At 42.6% G+C, this 22872-nt stretch overlaps 1 protein-coding gene across 15 annotated transcripts in view; it reads left to right on the forward strand.

The window, feature by feature from the left end:
- Nucleotides 1–22872, forward strand: part of neo1a (neogenin 1a) — a 150931-nt gene that overhangs the window by 45021 nt on the left and 83038 nt on the right. For all 15 annotated transcript variants that reach the window (XM_084007566.1, XM_084007568.1, XM_084007563.1 and 12 more), the window contains exon 2: nucleotides 8400–8723. In XM_084007566.1, coding sequence (XP_083863692.1) covers nucleotides 8400–8723 — 324 coding nt within the window. The remainder of the gene's footprint in view (nucleotides 1–8399; nucleotides 8724–22872) is intronic.

Below are 22872 nucleotides of genomic sequence, written 5' to 3' on the forward strand. Positions count from 1 at the left end.
CTGTTGTTGCTCACGGAGAAAGCAGGAACTGGGCTCAATCTACCCAGTATGTCGACTACTTCCTGGCCACGTTTTTGCCCGCTGCTCACTGAGCATAGCCGATATCTCATGAATGGCAGAACTAACTAAAAGTGGAGTGATATATTTCCAATATATTTGTGTTCTACCACCGCTATTTCAAAAACCATACATATTGAAGACACCAAGCAGTACTCTGCCAACATGTTCTGCCAGAATAGAAGTGCATGGTGTTGTTTCCTAGCAGCATTTTAAGTGCATAGCTTGTCTCGGCACCTTTCTCGCCAAGTTTGAATTTAAAGAGCATCTCACTCAAAAAAACGGCGGATAATGGCATCTGCCGGCATAGTGAGATTTTTAGTGGGCTTTCTTCAACAGCCAGAAAAGGTTAGCCCAAATCTCAAATCCTGACATTAAGCGATGGTTATAACCTTTAGTCTGACTGCTCTGCTGGTACCCATTTAACCCAGGAAATATGTTGTTTCTTGCTGTATTTCTTTCCAATTATTCACCACGAGGCAATTTTTTTAGGTTATTACACACTGTACCCACGCACCCTCTCTAAACCAGCTCTCACAGTATGCTCGTCTGTGTTGCCGTCGTCTCGGTGGGCCAATCCTTCAACGTGGGGCCCGTGGGGAGGCTGATAAGAGGGGGAATTTGAGCCTCAATCAGTGCTGGTTAATTATCACAACCGGGGGAAGTGAGAGAGGTCTCCCCGTCTACACAATTCTCTCCTGGATCTCCATCTCTCATATTCTTCAAGTGTTGTTTTGTTGTATCCATGTTTGTCTTCAGCCATACTCAAAATAATGAAATTTGCCACTCTGTTTTATTTTTCCTTCCATGATGAGTTTATTCATTTGAAACATTTCATTTATTAAATCATTGTATTCATATTTTTAATCAGTGCTAATGCCTCCTATGATAAGAGTGCCACTTTCATTTAAACATTCAAATGACAGTTTGCATAATGGTAGCATTTTTCCCCTATTTTCCCAGTAGGACAAATACAAGGATATCCTTTCATCACTGCAGTTTTAATGGTGGTTTGAATAGTGGCTGCAGCCTAGCTGAGCCCCAATTACTGTGTCAGTAAGATCAGTTTTAATTGTTTTTTTAGGCTACTAATTTCATAATTAAGAACACATTTTGATTGCATGTATATCCTGCCTCGATGCACTGCCACGGCAGAGGAATACAAATATGCATATTTCAGGAACATGGGTTCCAAATGTAATTGTTGTAAACGTTGATGAAAAATGAATGCCACACTAATGAGTGCAAAGCATGAATCATTCAGCTTCAGAGGGCCATTTCCCTACTTCTCAGAGGAGCCAATTCTCAGCTCGTCGTCGCAGCTTGCTTTTCAAACTGCATGCAAAAAAAACAAATCTATGAGTTTGACTGACTGAGTTTAAGTAAGTAAGACTTTTTAAAGTACACAAACATTATTTGTGCACAGAAGCTCAACTCAGTGTGCTTTGATGTCTTTTGCTTCAACTCACATTCACTTTAAGGTATAATTTCTTTATTTATTCAACCATTTAGTCCATAAAATCCATGAACGAATTACAAATACTGACCAAGACTTCTCAAAATTCAATGTGATGTCTTCAGGCTGTTTATTTTGTCCGAGTGTTGGACTTTTTTCTTTTTACTGACCACAAGTCGTGATGAGAAGTAGAACCCTGTTAAGAGCTTCGGCGTCAGTCCACTCTCCAAGGTGGACTTGGATTGAGATCAAACCATTGTGTAAACAGGAAATGGGGGTCAGTGTGTGGTTATTGGGGAAAGAGGGATTAGCTACTTATTAATCACTGCTATGCTATTGCATGACACGGTTTGTCAATAGCAAGAGTGCCATGCCCTAAGAGTGGGAATGAAAACGAAGTGCACATGGTTGTAAAATGTGATAGTTTTCCAGAGTCTTGCACTCAAAGCATTTTGCTAATCCTCTTAACCAGATCTGTTTCTTCATCTGATTAAAGAGAGACTGACATTTGTATTAAAATGACATTTTCTGGCAGCATTCAGTGAAACCAAAGCTGATGATATTGCAGTGACCCAGCCCTGCATGTGACCCTGTCATTTTTTTCCTCCGGGCCTCCAGAGTTTTACAATGAACAGCGAACACACAGGATGACGGAGAACTGCAAGCTGAAACAAAAATTTGGATCTTTTCCTTCCTTTTAATCTGCCAGTTGAGCGGATGCCAACGCAGGACAGCCGGTGTGTGCTAGGAGCCCCAATCATTTTGTCCATCCCTTTATGGCTTGGCCTCAACCCCTTATTTCATCAACTGCCACGGGGAGCGCTGAGAATACCAGAATCGGCGGGTTGCGGTATTCCAGATCATAGCCAGCTCCATCAGGCATGTCAGACATTGTTCCTGGCATCATACCTTTAAAAAGAAAATGCATGACTGACCACAATACGACAAAGTTCTAGTACAAATCTGTGAAAGAGATTCTTCTATCGTCTAGCTCCTCCTTTACTTTAGTTTGGCATTGTGACCCTTTGCCCTATAGGTTGCTTTAAACGGTTATCCTTTCACATTAACTTCCCCGATTTCTCAAAGGTAATTTTAAGAGATAAATGTCTTTTCATAGCATTGAAAACACTAAGCTGTCTTAATGAATATGCCCTCCTTGTCATTTCTTTTCTATTACCGGATAATGAACTAAACTCTTCACTTCTTTGATTCATTTTAAGTGCTCAAATGTCAATTTTGACCAAATTAAAGGAAGTGAGCAAGCTGCCTCAACTCGCAGCCACACTGTAATAGAATCCTTGAGGAGACCTCCGTACTCATCCGTTGATTAGAAAAAGAACACCTTTTTCCTCCCTTCCGCAAATAGATATTCCTCAAATAAAGAAACTTAGCTGCAGCTCCGTCTCCTGTTCTATTAAAGACACCCTCACCGCTCGGTCTCAAGATCATTGTTATTTCCCTGAGGTGTTTCTTGGTGACGGATGGGCTCCGCTTTAGATGGCAGTTTGGAGAGACGCTACGGTGAAGGATTCTGCGGAGAGAGAGGCCGAATCGAGGTATAAAGATGAAGGAGGGAGAGGTGTGCGTGGGTGTGTGGGAGGGAAGCGAAGACAACCATTTCCATTAGTGTCATTAAAGCGACCCTGACGCCGAGGGTGGAAGGACAAACAGTGGAGGGATGGCGGTGGCTCAGTGAATGAAGTGCTCAGGTTCATTACGAAGTGCCATCTCCGCCACCTCTATCTTTACCTGCGTGGAAGCTTTCCATTCATCTCTCATGTGCAGCTATTAATGATTTTGTACTCCCTGCTTGTCGTTTCCTTATAAAGGTCTTCAATATCAGAGCTCCAGTGATACCATATATCACAGCGATACAGAGTAGAGTGTGAAAACTCTATTCCTACATATTCTAATAATAGTAATAATGGTATTTTATGACTTTTAAAGGACAATTGACATTTTTCAATGGTTACAAAGTCCTCTCAAGTGGGTTTACTTTTGAGGATTTTCTTCTCCAAGTCACAGAAGGGGCTCTGTTGTTGAAAATGTGACTGTTTTTGAGAACGGTCTGCTCTGTCTCAAGAGCGGCTCAATAAGGAGGGCAGTCAATATGGCTGCTTTCAGGCAGTGGGTCAATGAGGGAGGAGGCTTCTTGCTGAGCCAAGGATGGAGTAGGAGAGAACAGGGGGTCTTTGTGTCAAATGCAGACCGTCGCCCCCAGTCCTCTTCACTGCCACTCCTGGAGATTCCACCTGACATCGATAGACTGATGCCGTATTATTCTGCAGGATCTGTAAGTCATATGTGGCTTAGTACAGAAGAATTCAAACCATCCATATCACAGAATGCATGTTATGTTACCTGCAGTTTCTCTGGGTTACTCAGGACATGACAGAGTTGTTGCAAACCCTCGAGCAAAAAAAAAAAAAGGCAAAAAAAAAAAAAAACCTCTTGACATGGATTCTGTGAACACATTACCTGAGTTCACACACACCCCCTCACCTTGACAGTAAGCCTTGTAACATCTAAGAAATGCTTTTTAACACTGGCTCTGAGCCAGTGCTGCCAGTGAGCCAGTGCTTCACGATGGGATATAGAGCACAAACTCCGTGTCTCCATTCTGTCTCTCTCATCTGAGAGCGAGGGAGACACTGTGAGGGGGAGTGAGCAAGGCAGCATATCAGGGCACCACCTTAAGCTGGGCTCCCAAACCTTTTATGACTGCTGAGCAAAGTGGATTTGGGACAGAGATAACAGCCCATACTTATCAAGTAGACAACCTCATTTTCTAGTCTAACTCCAGTGTCTCTCTCCCTCTCTCTCTCTCGTTCTTGCCTTGTGGTGGTTCCTATTTCTCAAAGACAAACGGTGGGCTCCCACACTGCTGGGCCTGAATAGATTAGACTTCCCGCACTGTAATGTGGTTTCTGACACCCCCTTCCTTCTTTAACTCCGCAGCTGTGTTGTTAAAAGCGTGCAGTGTTTCAGCGCTAATAAATTCTGCCATAAGGACGTGTGTGTTCGCCTATTGCAACTGTGAGAAACATTTAAGGGGAAATTAATTATTACTTTACATTACCTACACCAGGGGTGTACCTGTGGGCCGCTGGAGGTAGAGTCTGGGTGAGGCTGGGCCGCATCAAGTATTCCACAAAAAAAAAAGGGTTAAAGTATTCCAAAAAAAGTACAACCGATTTCAATCTTCTCAATATTTAGTAATAACAATTCAGAACATGCAGAACAGGAACGGTTCTTCAGAACATAGGCTTCTCTTACTTCCTCCTACTATATACCGTATTCAGGTGCTCTCAATAGTCTGGAAATTACGGTACAAGTGACCAACGTTGCTAATTTGTGTTGTTCTCACGAGCCTGAGCTATGGTACTGGTATGGAACTATGGTATATATACAAAACGCAGATAAAGTGAAGAAAAAAACGTGCGGGTCGCACAAACAAGCTTTGATTTCAGGTAGGGGGCCGCAAAATATCATGCCGCGAGTCTGAGACCCCTGACCTACACTCATCTGGACCCACGCATATTATTAATGATTCCATTACGACCAAAAGTTACCATATGTGAGACAGAATCCTCCTATAGTTGTCATTTCATCTCATTATCATTATGTGAGTTTTGTTTCAGCAAGGTTTGGTTAGATATTTCCCCTCCGGGAACACGAGCGCCGTCAAGTTTTCTTTCAATCAACACTTCAGAACACATCAAGAGAACGCCGCTCGTTCTCGAGGTGTTCATTTGAAATCTTTTTTTTCCACTTTTGTCACTCGCAGCCTTGTTATTTGCCAAAGTAAACTTTTTCTTTTCTTTGACCTGAAAGTAGAATCTTTTTGAAGTCTGTGAAGGTGACATTTTTTATTTTTTTGTAATGAGTTTGTTTTCAGTCAAACAGCAGAGAGATATCCTTGGATCCCACTGGGATGTTGGCCTTATCCGGCTCATTTAGCTCGCCTGCTTGTCTTCCTCACACTCTTATAGGAAAGACAGCTTGGGCTTGTTACCCTTTTAATTTAACCACGGACATGATTTTCCAGGTGAAATTGCTTATGGTTGAAGGTCAGACGCCTGTATTGGTGTCTTGGCTTTGTTGTTCTTAAGAGACACACATGAAGTTAGAATTTTCACCTCATTTTCAGACAATAATTTGATACAGTTTGAAAGAAGATGCCTTTTTTTATTCTTTCACACTGTCAAGACCTTGAGAGATTAGCTGCATGGTCGATTCTTTTCTGGGATGCTTTTTTTTTTTTAATCATTTTTAGTTTCTCTAAATGCCACAAAGAAAAGAAGGACAAACCTGGAATAAAAGGAAATCTGTTTTGGTAGACAAAATATTTGTTAAGCTCAGTATTAATGACACTGTCCCACCTTTCTATGTTATTGGAGTTTGGACTTTGGCCATGACCAGGGGTATCGTTGTTTTGCCTACACTGGTGGTATCAAATAATTTCATGTTGAGTTGATGTGAAAAGAGTTAGCTTGCCATCAACCCTTCATCTCCATCTCTAGTCCCATCTTCTCGTCTTCCCCTGCTCTGCTCACAGTGGATGTTGTGGCTGCAACTGAAAAGAGATGGTTCGCCATTTTGTTTGACAGTAGAGCCGACGCTAAGCCCTCCCCTACTGCTCCTACGACAGGGATAAAAAGCTGCTAAAGGCGGCTGTTTTGGCTCTGATAGTATGCTACAGGACCCTCAAGCCCGTTCAGTGTTCTCCTCAGAGAGCGGCTGAAAATGGTCTTTTGACTGGAAAGGATCCAGACTTGAGCCTGGAAGCTCTGCCCAACCAACACACCCACTGTTTCAGCAGCGTAACGCGGAGATGATTAAGCATGCCGTGGTGCCTCTGGTCCCCCCCCTTCCTCCCTCCCAATGCTACGCCACTTGGGTCTCTCTCCATCTGTCATGTACACCATCAGTAAAATACATTCTCTCGTGTTGTCACATTCTGTACATTAGGCTGCTCTGAATTGATCGCTTTCCCAAAATCAGCTGTTTCAGTGAAATGTTAAGTCTCTCGCTTACTGCTAAGGGTTAAAGTTTAACATGTGCTGTGCTGGCTTAGGATGAGGCATATCTTATTCACTTGAATCTCATGTATCCACTTCTGTCTGAAGGGATTTTATAGGCAAATATTGTATGTATGAGCACATTGTCTTTGCATGAGCGGATCCGATGAAAATCGGTATCCTGAAATTGTTCTCCCCTTGCATCTGTGGCTAACCATTACTTGAAGTAAAATCATGCTGGTTTAACTGTTTGACTCCTGCAGAAAGGGCAAAGTCACAGCCATAGGAGGAATACATCAGAGATGGCAGATAACAGATATGTTTCAATTATATTTTGTCTTTGATGAAGGGACCATGCTAATCAATCTGACCTTGATACGTGAGTAATCGTGGCAAGGATCCAACACTGTCCACTGAGACAGAATGAGGGCACCCTTTCCCCCCCTTTATCCATTCAAGTGTTTTCCAGCATCAAGTTAGTGTAGAGACGATTGCACAGCTTAGTTGGACTTTGACATTTTCTTACCTCAATTCCCCCCAACGTGGAAGTGGAAAAAGTCTATTCGGTTCGGCCCTTTTCTGCGGCATTTTGCTGAAATTGTTGAGAACTAAGTGCACCGAGGACAAGCAGCTATATTGCCGGTGTAATAGACCACGCACAACATTGCTTTTCTCTTTGGATCTGACACCAGGGACTCCATGCCGCAAGGTAGAGAAATTACCTCCTAGTAGTTAAATAGCTGAATCATTGACATAGCATCTCTCTTTTGTGTCCTCCTCTCTTTCTGGTCTCGCTCTCCCCCCGGAGACGTGCCATTTCCTTGGAAGAGAGTGGGCATATTTTAAACTGCATTTAACATTCAACCACTTATTTCACTCCATTCGCTGCATTATTAAAGTACCTTCATACCCTCTTAATTATTTTTCTAGCTCCCCTCCATCCCTGCAGAACTGATAATTGGTGTTATTTATCTAAACAATACCACTGTGTGACTCTTCGGGTGGGAGCGCCTGAATAATGGATGAGGACAAATGCAAAGCAATTGCAGTTACTCCGACTTTGGCACTATCCATGTCAGCGCGATGTTACCATTTATGCTCGAGGAAGGAAATGGCAACCGCGTTCCAACGTGTTTACGCCTTCCCTGCACTCTCTACTTATTATAAAGCAAGACGTGATATTAACTTGCCATGGAGGCTAGACTGGGTTAAATTTGTCAGTTCCTCTCGTCCAACTCCAGCGGGGCCTTGTGGTTTCATAATGAAAAGCCTCTTGGAGTCTCTTGGATAGACTGAGCCACAATGGCTGAAAAGAGAGAACGAACAAAAAGATGTTTTTGCTTTTCGAAACATTTCACTGAGCGTTTGGTGCATTCAGAGTCTCGAAGTGTCCTTTCATTTCAGCCACCAGCACATTCCGTGTGAATGGGCTTGAAAATGTTCCAATAAGATAGCCGTTGACGTCCAAGGAGATGGGATTTTGCAGTCGGTTGTTGTGTGGTCGAACTCAAAATGCAATGTTCAGTCGTTGTTGCTCAGCGTTTTACATGTCTCTCTGCAGAATGCATTAAAAGCATGTTAAAAAGTAACGTGAGTTCGTCTTTCCAGCGGTGACGCACACACACATATGACACCGCTGGTGGAAAGCACATACATGCTGGTCTTACAATAACATCAATTATGTCAAAATTGGAATCAGCTGTAGTGACCATGGAACCGATCTGTTGTTCGGCATCAACAAGAATTTAATCTGAGTCATTGCCCGTTGCTGCTTGAGCCCAAGTGGTCTAAATATTACACAGCGTCTGAGTGGAGCATCTGGCTAATATCTCTGTTCTGCCCGTCTCCCCCATGTTGCCCTCCAGGTTCAGCAGCGCAGCCTTTCAACCCCTTCTGGTTCACAGTGGAGCCCCAGGACACGCTGGCCATTCGGGGCAACTCGGCACTGCTCAACTGCTCGGCCCACAGCGACGCGGCCACGCCGGCACGCATAGAGTGGAAGAAAGACGGCACCTTCATGACCCTGGTTTCAGACGAGAGACGACACATACTTCCAGATGGCTCGCTGTCCTTCGCCCACGTGGTCCACTCCAAGCACAACAAGCCCGACGAGGGCACCTACCAGTGCGTTGCCACTATTGACAACATAGGATCCATTTCTAGTCAGACGGCCCGTCTCTCCGTAGCAGGTAAGGGCTGCCAGATTTATCAACAATACAATGTAGTTACAGCTGTTACCATAGTTCATCCATCTCAATCACCTTTATCAGGCCTAATGAGCTTCTCTAACTGAATATACCTGTGAGGATGTGTGCAGAAGGTTATAATATTAAGCAAGAAGGAAAAGTGCTCTTCAAAATGCACATAAAACTGTATAAATAAAGACTAGATTAGACAAATACCATAGAATAGAAATATAAACATCTATTGTCATGTGCAATTTGCTCGACATGCAAAGAATAAAAAAAAAAAAAAAAGCAAAACGTTTTTGTAATTAGCCAACTGCACATCTCAAACAACCAGTCCTAATAATTAACAATAGCAGGCAACCAAGCCTTCATTCTTATATAAGTTGGATGTTCCTTTGACATGTTTGGCTTTGCTGCAAAGTCACACCCACATCACATCTGGAGAGTATGTGTGCAGAGGGTCTTTGGTTGCTTTCTCGTCCTTGAATAGTTGTACTTTCTCTACCATAAAATACTTCACCTTGCTGGAGACATAAATGCATTGCCTGACTTGATGAATGCTTGTAAAATGGTCTGAGTTTTTTTTTTTTTTTTTTTCTTCTTCTCTATTACAATTCCTACAATGTGACCTTGTTCGGTTTGGGAACAGCAAGTGACGTGGGATGAGTAGGTGTTTTGCGTCAAGTTGTGCCGCCGATATTCAATTTTGCAGCTGGAGGAGCCACAGAATGCACTTACTGTGTGCTTTCTGCTCAGCAGCTACTGCCAGATTTTAAGTCGCTGGTGAGAGGCCTCTTGTTGACAATGGGATAGTGCAGCATAAGCCCCTCGCATACTGAGTGCCTGTATGAAGTTACTGTCTGACTGTGAATCTGTTTCTTCTCACAGACTTTTGAATTTCAAGTTAATGAGGCAGTAAATATATTACCATCGGAGAGAGAGAGCAGATTTTTTTCTTCCTCACTGCATGTGCAACGTGACCTCTAGGACACTATTAGCCTGGGCAAAACATTGGATACAATATCACCACTGTATAAAGAAAGTATTTAACTGTGATGTATCATTATCTGTGGTCCAGCTGTGGTGAAACCTTGAGGGAGGATACATTGTAAGACTGCAGTCTAGCATTAAAATGTTAGCATTTGTAAGACCCTGCAGTTGGATTTAAGAGATTAGATATTTATTTGTTTACTTTCTACAGCTGCCTCACGTATTGCTGACCCAGCAGCAACACAAAGGGCCATATGTGCTTGACGTAATTTACAAAAACACACAATTAGGACACCCCTTCACACAATGTGATAGCAGACAATTAGTGTCGGGTATTAGTGTGTGTGGCTGCTATAGTTTGCCCTGAGTCAGCCTGATCCTGTGGTCACCATGGCAATTCTCCTGACTGGAAACTTCAAAAACAGATTGCCTGCGTTCACTAAAAAAAAAAAAAAAAAGGAACACGGGACAAGAATTTGTGTTTTTATGTGAAATGAGTAATTCTCAGGGCGCTTGCATATTTTTTTTCTTTGTGGATACTCCAGTTATCTTTTTGAACCATAGCTGGACAGTCGACACTGTCACCGGGGGGCTTGTTAGTTCCTGTGCCAAGATGAGCTCTGCGATCAGACAACCTACCAGCCATTGGGATCTGCCTGGGTCAACCATGATGGGATGTTAGATTCAATCAATTTCTACTTGGAGACGGCAGCAGGGGAAATCTGTCGGCTATTACAGGCAGCGACACGCACACTGACACACTTTTCACATGGAAATTCATAGACATAGAGGTTTCAACCATCCTGCATTCATGGTTGTACATACACACATACACATGCCCATGCACAAACACTGATGTATCGCCAGCTGGCTGGCAGGTGGCCAATAAAAAGGTTAATTGCGGTGTAGAGAGAGCAGGCCATTAGGCCGCCATCAGACCCGGGGATGATGGTGCAGACGGGGGCGAGGTGGGCGTGACCTCTCGGATGTAATGACGGAATGAGTCACGGGTGGCTGGCGTGGCAGGGAGCATATCAGACGAATGCCGGGGTAATATGTGAGATTGATTGCGAGGAGGCGTGCGGCTCATTCTTCTGCAGGAAGCACACATCCCTGCCAAACATCATGACGCTTGGCTCCTTGGCTTCACCTCGTTGCATCGCCGGGCCACGGCTCTCTTCGCTTTTTGACGATCTTTACACATGCACAATAACGTGTTCGTAATCGATTATAACATGCTGTGAGCGGGCCAGGATACATGTTAACACAAAACAGGTAGTAGGTGTAATCATGGTGAGAATGTCCCATTAAGCATCTACGTCTCATTAAAAGACCCAGTGGAACGGATGTAGGAAGCGACGTTGAATAAACGCTGATTACCAGTACCACATATAATGCCAATTTGCAACACTTGTTCCTGTTTTTTTTTTTTTTTTTTTTTAATAATAAGAGCTGGGCAATTTTCTGTTCTTCTTTGCCAATCACTGTAAGGATACTATGAGTTGTTTAATACATGTGGCAGAATCGCTGGTGTTTAAATTAACGCATTGGAGTCGTGTGAGAATGAGACGTTAATTTAATCGGTATGTCGACCAACAGTATATTTTATCGCATGCAAATACATGCTCTAATGCCTCGCTTGTGAAAATGCTTCCTTTTGTCAATTTACTATCGTTGTACATTGAACATGCTGGATTTATTCCTCGTTGGAGAAACGATAAGTGATTTTTATAATCCCAACAGATCTGCGATATTAGGTTCAATATTTTCAGGGTCAACTAGTCTAAAATTTCTGCTTTATTTTTTTACCTCACACATAGAAAATGTAATATCTTTGGGTTTGGAATTTTGTCCAGGTGACAACAAAATTATGGAGTGATTAAATGAGAAAAAACGATCCGCGGATTCATCGTAGACGGAGCGTATACGTGGGTTGCTCATGCCTCGCTCGCATCTCGCTTGGTATGGTGATTGCAGTAAGATCTGCTGGCGTGTTGGTGCAGCGGGAGGGAAATAACTGTGGGATGACATTACTTTCTGATTTGCTGAGTGAGTATCTCACAGTATCGGCTAGAAGGAACGCCAGGCTGCAGCGCACGAATAAAATGAACTCGTGTGGCATTATTATGCATGAAACTGCCAATCAGATTTATATTTTTTCCGGATCACCCTGGCCCACTTTAAGCCCCATATATACAGTATTTACAAACACACATACCCGCACACGCTATATAATGTAAACCATTATTGAAACTAGGTGTTCTGGTTGTTAGGATATCTATTATTCTCCATATTGCCCGGCTTTGAAGTCTCTCTCTGCTCTTGCTTTGTCATCCAGTCTCTCTCTGTGTGTGTGTGTGTTTTGTCCTGTGTGTGCACAGTCAGATACTGTGGAAACACAAGCAGACTCAGAAGAAAGAGAGGAGGGGAAGTGGAGCCTAGTGGGGCCCAATCTTATGTATTCAGTTTGAGTCTCTTTAAGAGAAAAAGAGGAGGAGGAGGGGGGAATGATAGGGCAGAGAGAGAGCTAGCAGTATACAGCGGTGATGGCCTGGACATGGAGCGAGACGCGAGTAATGAGAAATCCCATCTTCTCCCCACACAGCCATCCCTCCTCCCACCGGCACGCTTTGAACTCCTCCTCCTCAGGAATTGCTCGAACTGAGCCCCCGCTTAACGGGGAAACCCCCAAATGAGAAAATGAATTAATTTATCCCTTTGTTTCTCTTTCCCACTATCTCTTTGTTTTCCTTTCTGACCTCTTAGCATGTTAGACGAGACAATTCTCTATTCAAATAGACCATCTTTTCTACTTATTTGTTTCTGTTCCTACCCTATCTGCTCCTCGCTTGTTTTCCTGATGTTTTCCTCTATCTTCCCCTCTCACCTATAGGCGTCTGTGGTATATAGAGATAACCAAAGCCACTTATCACTTTGCTTTGATATCAGGTTTCACTGGGGGAAAAAAAAAAGAAACTAATTTTTCTCCCCTCCCCACAGTAGTAGAAATGATAAACCGAACACAACACTCTTCATGTGTCATGTGTGTCGCCTCATATTTAAGCATGCTCATCCTTTGATAGAGTCGGACGCCCTTTGAAGGATTTAGGGGTGTCGGCAGATTCTTTAATCCCTTTTTTTGATGTATTTTAATCTGTGTGTGCGTGTGTGTGTGTGTGTCTGTGTGTGTGTTTGTTGCGGGTGGGGGATGTTGTACCCCCAAGGACATGACAGCTTGAAAATATAAAAAGGAATAATTGCATCACTATTGCATGGAAAGCCTTTTTGGTATTGTCTGAGACACTGTGTAGGACATACAGTCCATTAATTAAGTTGCCATCTTAACCAGGCAGCAACTGAATAGTGGAGCCAAGGGTAAAGTGCCTTAAATGTGCATTCTCTCTGCTGGCCATCAGGGGGCGACTCCTCCAGTAACAAATCAAACAAAAAGTCAGATGATCATTGATTTATTTCCTCAGTAAACATGAGTTTATGCTCTAAATCTCTAGTTTCACATCTTCCTTTATACAACATGATGTTAATGTAGTAAATTATGGTCACATTTAGAGTTTATGATATATTTGCCTATTATAGCAATTAGCTTCTAAGATTTCTTAACTAGCACTAGAGGCACATAAGCAAACTGGAAATGCTGCAAGGACCTAAACATGAGCAGATAAGAAGTGTGATTTGCCCTTACAGTTATCACAAAGTGTGGATACTATCTGAACACAGCAACACTTTAGTCCTTTAAGGTGGACTGATGAGACTTGCATCACTTTGACAAACTCACACACACTGTGATTTGGTAGCTAAACGTAATCTGTGTGGTAAGGTCTTCCACTGTGAAACTAATAATATATTAAATTATAATAATATTCAGCTCTTTGTATTCAGTTTTTGTCGGTGGTTTTGGTGATTTGTGTTGCATTCAAAGGTTTTTTGAATCTGTTGTCTACTCCGTTTGTTCCACACTTACTCCTTATACACACTTACTTTATCCACTTAATAATTCATTCCAAGATCCAACTTTACATTTAAATCATCCACATAAATGAGTCTTTTCACGCAGCCAAATCTGAAACGTTTTCCGAAAGAAAACTGCATTGTGTTGTTGTGCATTTAGTTCACGTCACCTTGTGTCAGTGTAATAAACTCACCCAGAGAGGGAGAGAGAGCATAAAACGGCCCTATCTCACAGGCTAATCTGGTTCCAACAGAGATAAAGCCCAATCAGATGTTGTCCGACCACTCACAGAGCTGTAAACATTCTTCCTACTTTTACACTCGCCAAAGAACTCCACTCCTAGCAGACTCCTTGGTTGCTCACTCTTTCCCCTTCGTTTTGCTCTCTTTCTCCATCCACTCACTGAATCAACCTCCTGTCCTTTCATTTTCTACCTTCTTTACTACCTCTCTCAGCCCTCTATTTTCTCTTTATTATCCTTTCAGCCCTCCACCTCCCAAATGCTCTAACACACATGCACGTGCACACACTTACACTCACACACACATGCACATTTGCAGCTCCCCCATTCTCAGAGGAACCCCCCACAAAGAAATACATCAACCATGTCATTGTTTTCCTCTTAAAAATATAATCTTTTGTTTGCGAGTGTTCTTGAGAGTCTCCTCTGTCCACACCAAGCTGGCGAAATCTTTATAAATAAATAAATCTTCTCCTGTCCTGTTTTCACTTTCACTGTCCTCTACAGTCAACTTTTTTCAACCTGCAATTATACTTTAAATAAACATACAAACACATTTCTGCTCAAACACAGATAGAAGTGATAGTAATATTCAATATAAGTAAGTAGGGAAAGTAGAACATCACCAAAATATACTTGAAGTAAGTTGTCTGGTCCAATCGCTACCAAGTGATTGCTTTAATAAACATTTTTTTGCTGTTTGGACCACGGATGGGAAGATATGCGTTTCAGATTAGCAGAAATGTTCCCAAAATGGTACTTTAGAGTTCACGGATACAAACATGCAATTAAGATTTACCGTTTGCACTTTAGTGCAGATGTTCTCTTAGCCATGTCCATGTGCACATTTCCAGGTGCAGGTGCCCCCCCCCATGACCAATTATGCACGGCTTTGCTGCTGAGTGCAGGGGTCGTTGCCTTGACGACTGGGAGCAGGGTCAGGGTCACAGTGGCGTTCCATTAGCCTGATTTCCATCTGTCTCTGGTACACGTAAGGAGGGATGGGAGACATCGAAGATAAAGCCGAGAGCCGAGACTGTTGCAAATGTGCACTTCTACCGAGGTGCATTAATCATATGTTAGGCTGAGAAATGAAAACATTCGGCTACCCTTGGAGCGCAAGTAATGAAAAAGCAAAATAAGTAAAATGCTGTAAAGGGAAGGGGAAAAAAAGGATAAGTTTGAGCTGTTGTAGCCAGCTGCAGAGCGTGTGAAGCAGACTGAGGAAATATGACTTGGGAAATCTTGGTTGAAGATGGAGCTGTAGGGAAAGATCCATCTTTTTTTTTTCTCTCTCCGGAGGATGGCGGCAGGAGAAAAGAGTCGGCAGGGACCCTGTTGGGCTGGAGGTAGATGACAGCCATTTTACGTGTATTCACTGACTGATTAGGTCCTCTGGGTAGGTGGAGAGGCTGATGGAGACGGCCCTATCTCCACTCTCCAGACACCTCGGTGCCTGGTGTGTGCCTGGTGTGTGCGTGGGAATGTACACCCATGCGTTTAATTGTCTCTGTGTGTCGTTAGAATTCCTGTACAGTATGTGACGTGTCATCTTTCAACAGGAGCCTCATTCTGATTGTGAATTCAAAGAAAAGCACCAGTGGAGGGTCGTTTACACACCAGCTTGAACACAAGCTGTTAGTTTTGAAGTTTCTGCCTTTGTTGCATACAAACACCATAACGCTGGAATGATAGCTAAATCATGATTTGATGAACTTCAAACCGGATTTCTGCGATGTCGTTTGTACACTGAGGATTCACAATGATTGTGATGTGTTCTTTATTTGGTCACCATATAAAAGTTGTGCTCTACAATCACACACTATTGCTGTTGCGTTACTTGTCAAAAAATGCCAGAAATGGCTGATGTTCACTGTGTAACACCGGAGCTCAAACGGTATCAGACCTCAGGTCAGGTTGCCCACGTGTTCCCACTCACACCAACTACACACTCCTGGTTTTTATCCAGGGTGTGTCTTGTGTGTGCCAGGAGTCAGCTTTATCATCAATGCTCCTGTTGAAGCTACGGTGGGTTCTGTAGGCTAGAAACATGTTTGTGTTTTACATCCCAGCAGCAATGAATAAATTAAATCCTTTGCCAAAAAAAAGAAAAAAGAAATGGCTGCGGCAGGACTGTAGTAAGTTCGTCCAATTGGCCCAAAATGAAATGATTGGACGGCCAACCTGTCTGTCTACCTACCTACCTGCCTTACTGCGTGCATTTTGACCATGCATCAAGTTTTCCACGAGCTACCTGACAGCTGTGAATACTTACAAGTTTGTTGTTTACGTTCATAATGGCTTTGGTGGAGCGGCTCACGAGAAAAGAACTGGCAACACTGCTGGGTTTTTCAGTTGGATCATTTTTAAAATCTAGCTCACTTTTGCTGCATTCGTACAGATAGTAAATATACTAATTCCCCCCTTAAATTAATTATTTATCACTATAATATGCAATGCAAAGATGTCTTTAGAGGGTTTTAGATTCAGATATAGTTTGCCACATAATGTACCACTGCTCGGAGGAAATAAAACTCCAAATACCTTGGGATTTCTTTCTGAACTACAGTGAAACTACATTTAGGATTTCAAATTAAAGTGTACTGTCCAATAGAACTCCATTTTCAGCCGGTTTCTGCACTATGCTTTGGCTGGTGCAATTACTGTGTTCTAATGAGTGTGATAATTGACTGCTGCAGTCAGCTGAAGATAAACTGGTGCATAATGACTTCCCCAACTCGCTCTACTCATCAGTGTTTTTGAGCCCACCGCTCCCCATCCCTGAACCTCGACTCCCCCGCTACCTGAACCCCTGTTTTCAACTGTTCACAGTTCATTTCCCGATATGTGGAAGGCGCCTACACTTCAGTGGTGATTCTTCACCGCTCAAGGCCTTCACAACCTCAGAGATTTCCCTTAAATGTGCTCATTTTCACTTTGGACCTGAAGGACAGAATCATGGCACCCGTAAGAATTTGGCTGCTAAAGTGACACGTTAATCAGCTCGGGAGTGTTTCGTCTCGTCGGATGCCTTGCTAGCAGCTGCTCTAAAATATCTACTTGGATGTGAGGAGCATAATTTCCGCGTCTCATGCAGTTTTGAATCGCTCTCCAACAGTTACAGTTGTATGTGGGATTTACTTAAAATATATGTCAAAGCCTCCCGAGACTGAACCGAACACATCATACAGATTAACTAAAAGTAATGTAGTAAATTATGCAGTTTTTTTTCCAAATGTGGTGTTTATCATAAATAGCACATCAAAGATATCCTTTACACCAAGCAAGTGTAATAAACCACCAGGATTTAACATTAAGCCTGCGTGGTGTCGGGGGGGAGAAAACAAATAAATAATTATCTGACACTTGGAATATTTTCAAATAACGTCGTTAATCTACACAACCAAACCTGAATTCTTCCACAAGCTTTTCTACATCTCCTGTGTCTGGATTCTTGTTAGAAGCAGTCAGGAGCACAATTGCATGTAAGGCTGCTTGTGTTCTTGTGTTTTGGCAGGAGACTGGAATGAAATGTTCACTAAATGAGTAGCTCCGCTCTAAAAAGAACATAAGGCTAGAAAAGATGACCCGAAGAAGAGTAGTTTCCATTGCAGCATGCAGATCTTACCAAACAAATTACTTCAGCATTTGTGGTTTATTTAATTTTGGGTTGTGTGTGTGTGTGTGTGTGTGCGTGTGTGTGTGTGTGTGTGTGGCTTTATAGGAAAAGAGACACATTTTTTTTCCCAGCAGTATTTGCCAATCTTGTTTTGTCCTTTCTTCTATTGTTTGCTTGTAGTAGTTAGTCTGATTAAACCACATCCAGGTCACATCCATCCCCAATGTCAGAGCAAAAAGGGCAACTCAGCAGTTGCACTAACACTTTTTTTTCCCTACAAAGATGAAGATGGTATGAAGAAGTATTGTGCATTGTCTATATTTTTTTTATAATATTCAATATATAAATATATATATATATTTATAATCTGAAATGAGATGAACAAGTGAGAATACACACTATTTATGAGTTCTGTGTGAAAGTCAGACAACTTGTGTTGAGAAACCCTGTTGCTCCTTGGAGGAGTGAAATAGTCCCGGGAAGATTTCCATGGGAAAACATTCAACCTTCGCACATGTCAATTACACAAAATAAGCTTTTAATTCCACCAGCCAAGGGTGTATTCCTCAGTCCGACCCTGAGGATATGAAGTTTATTTTGACACTTTGTAAAAAAAAAAAAAAAAAAAAAAAAAAAAAACAGCTTTGTGCAGTTTTACTTTCTGGGGAGTGCCTCATTCAAAGCCATGAGAAGTTTTCTTTTTTTGGAGCGGACAATCCATCATTCTTGCCGTTTCTCTGAATCTGCATAAAAAAGAGGCTAGACTGCACTTGAGAGCATTTTGTTTATCCTCCCGTCCCTCATTGACATTCACTGTCCATGTCTCCTTCCTTGCGGTTCTACAGATAAAGCCACCGACACAGTTACAGACCTGTGTGCTCATCTGCATCACCCTTCATCTCCCAACGGCCGTCCGAGTGAGCACACATGAGGCAGCTTGGGGTTTTCATGTTAAAACGTCCCCGTGTTTCAAAGCTCAATTGGGCTTCATAGAGCTTTTGAACCTTGAGTCGCCTTGCGTTTCTTTGCGATGGCTCCCCGTGCCGCGGGGAAATCTTTTCAAACGCACCATCACCTGTGTTTATCAGACCCACGGGAAGAAAAAGTGAGACCGAAAGTTAATATTCCAGGTTGATTCAGTGCTGCTCGCCTCCAGTTTTGATATTCAAGGCCACTTGTCTTGACGCATGCTCTTTGAAAATATTTCAGAGAGCAGCCTCAGCAGAAATTACTCCGAAATCGATGTTCTCATGAGCCCCTTTACCCTCAACTTCTCCTGTTTTCATCATTAGACACCGAGACCCGCATCATATTTTTTTCAGGGGTATCCTTTTAAAGGTCTAACTTGTGAGTAAAATGTGTGATTTCATGGTGACAGAAAATGGATTTCATTTTGCTACTCTACAGGTAAATAATATATGTTTGAAATGCATATTTTACTCTTGCCTTCTGCTGAGGATGCAGGAATATGGTGCAACCGTGAGTGTTTCATTGCATATTCTGCACAGAGAGAACGTCCCGCCTTGGGCACAGATGGAGTGTACTGAAGGAACCAAAGTGCGAAGTGCTCAGTTGGTGAGCATCTTGGTTTCTTATGCTTCGGAGACCAACGTTTATTTATGGATTGACATTTTTGCACCATCTGAGCAGGTTTCCATAAGCGGTGGCTGTATTACGATGGCGGTGGAGAGGCGGAGCTTTCACCGTAAAGAGAGGTGGCACCTCGCAAAGCATTTCTTTCTGCTTCCTCTCAGTTTGTGTAGAAAGTGGAAACCAGTCAGCTGGAAGACGGGGCTTCTTTATGCTGGTGGAAAGAAATAAGGAGAACCACCACAGTGTTTTTTTCCCCCATTTCTCTCAATTAGGGTAGATTCATTGATGTTTTTTCTTTAGTGACAAACTAAGACGTTTTATCCCTGGGAAACTGCACTTTGCTTGACAATTCTTAATGGAACGTTCATTTGCATTTATTTTGTTGCATTAAGCCAAAGACAGACAGTCTGCATTCTTCACTGAGTGTCACTCAGAGCTTATGTGAAGGGGGGGGTTGACGTGCCGGATGGATTGTGTTTGCCAAGTATTCCCGTGCCTTCTGCAGAGCGACAGGGATGAAAATAAAAGCTGCGAATGAACGGGGGCACCGTGCGTGCTCTTCATCTGGAATAAAAGGTTGTTTGGGAAGCTGCTGGAGCCTGTTCAGGCCTGCTGCAAGACGGACTCCCGTCTTAATATGTAGGGGCATGACTCGTGAGATGCAGGCATGGCTTGTGTGAGCAGGAGCGAGGTGTGAAAAACAAGGGAGATGGGAAGCAGGGAAGTGATATGTCGTTTCAGAGAGCGACTCAGCTATGCAGGAAACAAAGAAACTCTGAAAGTGTTCACGAGAGTGTGCACGCGGATGCTGCTTTGACTGAGCTGTCCTGAGCTCTGTGTGTGTGTGTGTTTGTGTGTGTGCGCGTGCATGCCCTGGTGAGGCTTCTCATCTCTACGCCATGCAGCGCCGTCACACTCAGTGGTTGCATGCTGTGCCGCGCTCGCACCTGCACGATTTCAGGGATGCGTAGAGGCGTTTGAGTCACAGAGTTGAGTCTGATGAGGTTTGATTTAAAGTAAAAATAGGATCGCGGTGTTCAAGTGGAGGCTCCCTGCTGTTAGTGTTGACGTGCGATATTATGGAATTGCCTTTTGTATAGCAACACCCTGCTGTATCCTAGTGTAAAGCTTTAATGTCTCTGAGGAGCAATTTGGCTAACAGACAACAGTCAAAAATAGTAAATATGAAAAGAATACCAAAATGAATAAGAATAGACAAAATCACAAATACACGTCGTGGTTATTATTGTCACTTTTCACCAAAACCATCAGAGAAAGCAGCGAATAAAACAGAAACCAGGGAACGCTGTACGACATCCACAGCAGGCCAAACCACATTTTTGTTTAAAACCCAACAGGTGATGGAATAAAATACCTAACGCATCTCTTTGTGTTAACGATGGAAGCAAAAGCTCACTAGAGCAGTAAGATGACCTGCTGAGACTTCTTTTTGAAGTATTATTCAACCCCTGGGCCGCTGCAGTAAGGACTTAGTACACCAAGTGAGCTTATGTAGCTTTGACTTGATACAAGTGGCCAATTACATTTAGATCTACACCGGTGACTTGCGTCAGGCGTTCGCAACATTTTTCCCAGCAAACTATTGTTTTTCAGGCTGAGATTGCCAAACCAGCAGATCATAGCAAATCTCAGTAGAGCTGACTCAATAAAAGTATATAGCACCTTTTTTTTACATCCAAACTTATGAGCTTCCGTAAATGCATGCTTTGATATAACTTTTGCTGCTCGCCCTATTCACTTCAATCCATCAAGACTTTTCTACATTATTTGATACTTCCATCACTATGGAGGATTTTACAAGATTTCAAAGAGAGTAACTATTATACAAAAAAAAGTGTTCCTTCAGCAACATACCGTCTTCATGATAAGTCTGACAGTTGGCTGGTCTACAAGATAAATAAAAGCAGGTAACACACTCTGCCCTGAGTCAGGGTCCTATGATTTCCGGATATCGCAGACGAAATCGTGGGATCTGACAAAGAATATGGAATCAACTGTAACACGTGGAAAAGTTGGTGGTATATTGTGACTATGCGCATGTGTATGGTCTCTGAATAACAAGGAATTTGAACTACTAGACTGTTTCTTCAGTAAATTTCTTAATTTTGATTGTAAAACAAAATGCTCTAAAATTGTAAAACACAGATTTTAGAAAAAATAAAACGAAAAACACAGAATTTGGGAAAAAATAATATGAAATCAGGAAAAATTTAAAACGGATTTCATAGGGCCCTACCTGAGGAGAACCCGAGGGAGATAAAAGGGCACTAGACAAGAATACCCTCATCTTCCTCAGTGTCACTGTGTGTGTGTGTAGGTGTGTAGGTGTGTGTGTGTGCGCACATTCTTCTAAGCCGTAGAATACTTAAGCTCCAAGGTCAGTGATAAGTATCTCCCCTATTATTCACTAAAAAACTCACTCACTCACACAGCCAGGCGACTGCACTACAGCAGCATGCTTTTGCTCTGCCAACTTCAGCTTCCTTGCACCGCAGTGCTGCATTCGAACACCCAGGTATCAGTTCCCTTTCCATTTACACTGAGGGAACGTGCAACAAGCTCGTACGCAGCTTTTGCATCAAAGCGTTTGTCTTTGATGTTGGTAACATATGTATTTAATCTCTCCTGAGGCAAAAGGGGATTTTGTAACCTCGGTTTAAGGACAGAAACATGCCTATTTATAGCCGTGAAATGCGGATAACACAAACGTGCACATTTTTCGGGGCTTACGATTGTTAGTTTCTGTGTTGGACAACCCAAATATGTAGGAACACAAATGCTCACATTGAACAAAATCAACCTCTGGTGAGGCATAATTGTATCTGAGGCATTCACCATAGCATCTGCTCCGTTTGAAGGCGATGCACTGCAGATGGACGGGAGTAATTGCTAATGCCACACTGTCAGAGCGTCCAGGTGTTGTAGAGATCTGTTGCATCCTTTTCCATTAGGCTTGAGTGATTGATTAGATTGCCTTCATTGTTACATTGTCTTCCCCCGAATATCCCCGATATAACAGTTCCTGTACCTCCACTTTGTTTGCCTCTGTCTGCTATCTGGAGAAAAGCCACTATTCCACATTTGCCCTCATTAAGTAAACCCACTTCATATTTGCAAATTGAATTAATCAAAATAAATTAACAGTCTACCTATTAGTGGTGTGTAAAGAGTTGGCCACTGGGGGTGTAAAACCTGGCGTATGATTCTCAATCCAATGAGTCTTCCCTCCTCGCAGCCTGTTTAATAATATATATACGGTGTGTTTTCACAGGATTTGATGTCTGTGTTTGTTGCCGTTTAATCTGTATTATACATGGCGTCTGCGTCTTACCAGACATGGCTAATGAACTTTGAAACTGTGGTCTTTTTGTACGTCGTCTTAGAGAGATTGGTGTTCTCATCATGTCACATCCCTCACTGAAATCTGAGCACCTCTGCATGTTATCGAGGCTCACTGGAGCATTTCACAAAGATGTTTACATGAATTTGGAAAAGAGAGTGGGCGGGAAAAAAACTCATTTTCTGATGTTTTATCTCCTGACAGGCATAAGCAATCAGGTGTTTTCGCTGCTACTATAAATTCAGGTTCATGAGCTCCAACTAATACAGCTTTTTCACCTTTCAATTACTGCCCATCATTTTTTTCTCCTCCTTAAATTCAGCTTTCAGCTCCTCAGACTTGAGGAATCTGGACAATCTGTCAGTTAAACATCCCAGT

This window comes from Eutrigla gurnardus (assembly GCF_963514095.1).
Source record: "Eutrigla gurnardus genome assembly, chromosome: 1".
Lineage (NCBI taxonomy): Eukaryota > Metazoa > Chordata > Actinopteri > Perciformes > Triglidae > Eutrigla > Eutrigla gurnardus.